The 5,979-nt window shown below is 43.8% G+C and overlaps 1 protein-coding gene across 1 annotated transcript; it reads right to left on the minus strand.

Moving 5' to 3' along the window:
* Positions 1 to 3,189: 3,189 nt before the first annotated feature.
* LOC146203362 (uncharacterized) lies at positions 3,190 to 5,161 on the minus strand. The gene is made up of 9 exons (XM_084588716.1): positions 5,074 to 5,161; positions 4,511 to 4,540; positions 4,367 to 4,420; positions 4,193 to 4,237; positions 3,965 to 4,012; positions 3,851 to 3,892; positions 3,625 to 3,753; positions 3,516 to 3,554; positions 3,190 to 3,432 (listed from the first exon to the last, which is right to left on the minus strand). Exons 1-9 carry the CDS (start codon positions 5,103 to 5,105, stop codon positions 3,294 to 3,296), a joined length of 558 nt encoding a protein of 185 aa, XP_084444842.1. The 5' UTR covers positions 5,106 to 5,161; the 3' UTR covers positions 3,190 to 3,293.
* Positions 5,162 to 5,979: the final 818 nt, after the last annotated feature.

The raw sequence follows: 5,979 nt of genomic DNA on the forward strand, positions 1-5,979 counted from the left end.
ACGACTATAAATTTCACGTTACTGTTTATGCCACCTTGCAGTGACAGTTCAGATAACCCTTAATCTAAAATTAAGGAAACAAATTTGGGAAACAAACATCTCTTTTCTTGAACAAACCGCAGAACTTGTTAAAACATTGTATGCACATGTTGCCGTGACATGTAGTGCAAGTTGAATGGAATGGTCAGTGCTACACCCTGGAGTGCCTCCTTTACTTTATTCTTTTTGTGCTGTGATTACGCAGTGAAATCTCGCATCTTCAGAGGTTTTTAAGTATTTTTTTATATGAATTGTTTTGTTTTGCGAGACCTACGTGTAAATGTTTGAAACTCGTAAAATTATTTATGTTTCATAAAGAAAATAGTTTCAGCCGAACAAACAGGAAGCAGAGATGAGGACATTTATGTTTGCATAATTTTAATTGGTTGATCATTATATGCACTATTCTCTCTCCCCACTTCTATGAAATTGTTTACTAAGCCAGCTACTGCTGCCAAATTTGTGTCTGTTTCAGATTGCATTGGACATGGAAAACTATTGGAATTTTCCAAATTGCATTGGAAGCCTTGACGGCAAGCATGTAAACATTGAATGCCCGAATAACTCTGGGTCAAGAAACATGAACTACAAAAAAACTTTCAGTGTTGTCCTTTTGGCCTGCTGTGATGCACATTACAGGTAAAGTTATTACCTGCACTTGGTTTCAACTTATTTCTAGCCATCTACAGCTCGGTGTTTTGCTTTTTTGGTTGTAGCAACGGTAAACGTTAATGTCAAAGCTGACTGATTGCTGTAAGAAATGCAGCAGCAGACAATGAGCATCTGCAGAGAAATATTTTACGACGGAGCGCTATAAAAACACCACGTTCTGATAGCATGCATTTAATATTTTTAGCAATATCAGAGTAAAATATTCTTCTATAGTGGCGTCATTTATTTTGGAGAGGTTTAACCTAGTCTTTCTCACCTGCTAGTATAGCACTCATTATTAGTTTACTGATTTCCTTCTCTTATGACATTTGTTTCAGATTCACATATGTGGATCTTTGCCACTATGGTGGTGAAGGGGACTCAGGAATATTTTTACGTTCAGATTTGCTGAAAGATCTCACCAACAACTGGTGTGGTGTTCCAGCCCCCACCACTGTCGGGTCGGCAGGTGACATTCCCTACGTTATTGTAGGTGATGAAGCCTTCCCTTTGAAGACATTCCTCATGCGTCCCTATGCCCGTCGTGGTGAGCCTGTTTATGATTAGCATTATGCATTTTATAGCCAGTAATTTCCTGATGCTCACTAAAGTTGCTCTTGTTGCCCAGGAGGTAATTCTGTTATTTGTTTTCCATTTTAGAGCAAATATCTGGGTGAAGTACCCTAGTCGAATGCGACCAAAGAGCATTATGCTCATTTAAACAGACAGTTTAGTTTGTGATCTTTGAAGTCCACATTAAAATCTCTATTTTTTTTTTGTCACAGTAACCAGCCACATATTTTTTCTCAAAAGCAACGGTACTTGCAGTAATCAAACTCGTTTTTTTAAGTCAAATATAGAATGCAAGTCATCCTTAGTGACATGACGCATTTTGTAATGCGCCATCTAGAGCAGTAATCCTCAGTAATCTGCGATTTGCTGATGACATTGCCTTGCTAAGCAACTCGGGGGATGAACTGCAAATAATGATTGATGACCTAGACAGGAAAACTAGAAAGGTAGGCTTGAAAATCAATATGCAGAAGACTAAGGTAATGTTCAACAGCCTCGGAAGGAACAGCAGTTTACATTAGGTCGCGAAGTACTGGAAGTAGTAGGCGAATATGTCTACTTAGGACAGGTAGTAACCGCAGATCCGGACCATGAAAAGGAAATAACAAGAAGAATAAGATTGGGATGGAGCGCATTTGGCAAGCACTCGCAGATTATGACTAGCAGCTTACCGGTATTGCTAAAGAGGAGAGTATATAACAGTTGCATCTTACCTGTACTCACCTATGGCGTTGAGACGTGGAGGCTAACCAAGAGAGTTCTACTTAAGTTGAGGACAACCCAGAGGGCTATGGAACGAAAAATGGTAGGGGTAACATTAAGATATAGGAAACGTGCAGAGTGGGTCAGAGAACTAACTCAAGTTACCAACATTCTAGTAGAAATTAAGAAGAAGAAATGGACATGGGCAGGACATGTAGTGCGAAGAGAGGATAACCGATAGTCGCTAAGGGTAACAAACTGGATTCCAAGGGAAGGAAAGCGTAGCAGGGGGCGGCAGAAAGTTAGGTGGCGGATGAAATTAAGAAGTTCGCAGGGGTCAAGTGGATGCAGCTGGTACAGAACCGGGTTAAGTGGAGAAATATGGGAGAGGCCTTTGCCCTGCAGTGGGTATAGTCAGGCTGCTGCTGATGATGATGATCTAGAGCAGTAAGCATTGGTCAAATACAGCCATTATCCACTTTATTTTTCATTGTTCCTTTATGCTGTAGTGCTAAAATTTAAAATGATTTAATGTGGCAAGTTGCTTTCAATTAATATGCCTCATGCTTTCATTTACAGACCTGCAGAAGCACAGATTAAGCCCATCTGGACGTGAAGAGTACCAGCAGAGAGCTACTTTTAATTATCGTTTAAGCCGGGCTCGTCGGGTCATTGAAAATTCCTTTGGTATTATGGCAGCAAGATGGCGAATATTAAGGAGGCCCTTTAGAGCATCAGAGGAAACGACGGAAAATATCTGCAAGGCATGTGTTGTGCTGCATAACTTCATGATGTCGGAGAGCGCATTGGCACGATCTGCCTACAGCCCACCTGGCTATGCCGACAGTGAGGACTGGCAGGGAAATGAGACTGCTGGCTTATGGAGGACAGACGGCAATGACCTTCCAGGACTTAGAGGAATAAGTAGACAAGGCTGCCACTCTGCAAGGTAAATAGGGAAAGCCTATGTCAATCAACATTTTTATGCAGTGTATCTTGAGCTACTCCGATGTTGTGTTGCAGGTCTGCTATGGATGTGCGTGACAGACTTGCACAATATTTTGTCACGGATGGCAAAGTTCCATGGCAAGAAAGGATTGTCAACCGTGCAGGACGGAAGGTAAAACAAGCAGGATAATGCTGCATCTGCTCTAAAAGATATTCTTTAAAATTAATGCAGGCATGATACTCTTGAATTCAAACAATTGTTAGCTTTATTTCCCTTCAAAATTCCAGACTTTCTTGCTCGGCTTCGTACAAAATTTTAGAAATCTTAAATATAGCTTCCGATCGCTGCCTTGGTGTTAGAGCACGAAGCTTCGCAGTGACTAAGCGGCCCGTGGCGTCACTGTCGTCACATTCTTGTTCATTCTTTTTTTTTTCGTCATGCTAGCAAGACTGCCAGCACATCTGTCAAGGCTCGCCTTGACGCAGTCTTCAAAAGTGTCCTCTGTCCTTTTCTTTCTTCTGCAAAATGATGAAAACTGCATTGTTTCACACCATTTTTTTAATCTTTTATCTTAGGAAGTATGACACTTGCAAGTACATACCGTGAAGGTGGCCCACCTGAAGGTGTTCCTTTGGACAGCCTTGAGGAGAAAAAGCACAAAAAAGTTAATAAATGACTACATGACAAAGTTTGCTTGCTTGCTTGTCTACCTGGCTGGGGGTGTGTATCGCCCAAGTAGCTCAGTCTCAGCTGGTGCAGGGCTAAGAGGCGGCGGCCCCCAGTTTTGAGCCGTTGTAGGGCTGCTAGACCCTGGAACCCTAGCTTGGGCAGGTGCCGGGCTGCATGACAAACAATGCATTTCCAAACTTTCTGATATATATCAATTACTGCAGGCAGTTCCTGCTAATTTCAGTAAAAAGGCTGGTAGATGCTTACCTGCTGTCGTCGTCATCCGAGTTGACAACTGTGTCGTCATACCTGGATTGCATAAAATGTCAGTTCACTGAACTTACGGCATGATATGACTTATATATGGATGTGTCTACTTACAATGCGAGAAGTTGTGCCTCTGCAGGGCTCTGGCTGCTTGTATCAGCACTGCATGAAATAATTGTATTGAAATATGACATTCCTTGTACTCTCCAGGTACCAACACTGCTTGAAAACATACTGAGAAGCACAAATGTATGGTTTATCCTTGTAAGGTACAAAAACGTCGAAATCTGTAGTGTGTAGTGTATAGCACAGTACACACTTGCTTATTGAGTGTGTACTTACATTCCTAGAAGCTCCATGTCTGGAGAGCTCTGTCTTGTGTCAGTACTGCATGAAATAAGCCCACTGAAGATTGAAATGCCCTCTCACCTTGCCTCAACACTGCTTAAAATACAATCAGAAGCTTGACATTATTGCATACGTTTGCCAGCCAAACATGCCGACAATACTGCCTACCTTTCTGGGGTAGCAAACCTGCTGCAACTCGGTTGACTCGGCCCCTGTGATTGTCTGCATAACAGACGCCACACAAGAACATTTTGGTGCTCAGGCATACAAGCATGCATGCAGATCACAGCTGCAGGTTATAACTATACATACCCGGTTTTCTTTCGTATGTTTGTCGTGATCCTGAAGTGCAAAAAAAAAAAAAAACATGTTTACAGCACTGTCAGTGAGGCAATATGCTTAATTCTTCTAACTCTCCGAGGCGTAAACGTTCAAACGACGCGAAATGAGAACATGGAATTTGCATATTTCCCGGGAGATATCAAAGAATGTTTTAAATTCGCACTTCACAATAGCAAAGTGCCGCAAGCACAAATGGAGCCGGAAACTGCTAAGTATGGCCTGCCACTAGCGCAGCCTGGTCGGACCCAAATCTAACTAGCTTTTCAATGATATTGGGGCTAAGCACGCGTTTCGAAAGTGCGAACGAAAAGGTGTGCATGAAAAGAAGCGGTACGGGTTGTTGAGAAAGAATTATGGCGCTGAAAAAGTTCCGAGTAGGGCAAGCAAAGAAGGAAACATACATGACTGCTACAGCTTCCCACTGCGCAAATGGTAGCGGAACCTCTTTTGGAGCACTGTGGCTATGTACCAAGTCATAAAAATATTCACACTGAAAAGGTAAAACATAGCGGCAAAGGTGTCAGTATACTAACCTGCTGGCGTAGTGCGGCGTGCTTCGCAGCATGCCGTCAATCAGGGGGAAAAGCGCCCACTTTTTCGCGCCGTTGTCGCCGTTGCCGGGTGCCCCACTACGACATGTGGCGTCAATGCCGCTGACTATCTTCAGCCAACGGTCCCTTGCATTTCTAAATTTTGCGGATGCCTGGGAAGCTGCAGAAAATGTTTTTCTCATGCTGACAGACACTTGTATCGACAACAGATACTAGACACTCCACAACAAAATAAACTTACCTGTCAGGCCAAACTCCAGTCCGATTAATTCCCATCGGTTGCTTTTTAGATCCGTGTCCTTATAGTCGCCGTGTGTCTTGTCGTAGAGGAAGCGGTAGGGTCGAATGCATTCCAAAAAACGCTCAAATTCCTCAAGCCGCATGTTCATGCTAGAACAGCAACCGCAGCGATGCTCTGTTCGCCCGCGCAGCCGCCTCCGGGAGTCATTGAACTTGGACTGACGTCACGGTCTGCGCTCCGCTCCGATTGGCTACTCCGTTCTGCGGGACGGGAAAAATAGCTCCCAACCCCATCGCTCCGCGGAACGTCAAACAAGTCAGCCTGCGGGAAAAAAACCGGCTTCTGCGGGAAGCGGCACGCGGAGAACGTCCAGCGTTGCGCGTTTTCCCGCTAGTGTGAGCGTGCCTTAAGCCTCCGAAAAATGCACGCTGAAGCTATAGTAACTTTTCGAAGCGGAGTTTCCCAAATATATATACCCAGTGTGGGTGATCATGCATGCAGCAAGCTCGCCAGGATTCATCACGTATGGCAGGATTTTCAGCGAGAAAAACACACAATTAGCCGATGTGTGTTCAAGATGATGACAGCAGGCTGTTTTACTTTCCGCTCCCATCTCTTCATGAATGGAGATGCGCACCCTTCGCAGC

This window comes from Amblyomma maculatum, chromosome 1 (genome assembly GCF_055883805.1).
Source record: "Amblyomma maculatum isolate TAMU_Amacu chromosome 1, ASM5588380v1, whole genome shotgun sequence".
NCBI lineage: Eukaryota > Metazoa > Arthropoda > Arachnida > Ixodida > Ixodidae > Amblyomma > Amblyomma maculatum.

Bases quoted from the DNA above. Each gene is read 5' to 3' on its own strand.
- LOC146203362 (XM_084588716.1), bottom strand. From the start codon at position 5,105: ATGCTGCGAAGCACGCCGCACTACGCCAGCAG. The intron at 3,893-3,964 runs GTAAGTAGACAC...TATGCAATCCAG, and splicing joins GAGGCACAACTTCTCGCATT to GTATGACGACACAGTTGTCA. The intron at 3,754-3,850 runs GTAAGCATCTAC...TTTGTCATGCAG, and splicing joins TCGGATGACGACGACAGCAG to CCCGGCACCTGCCCAAGCTA.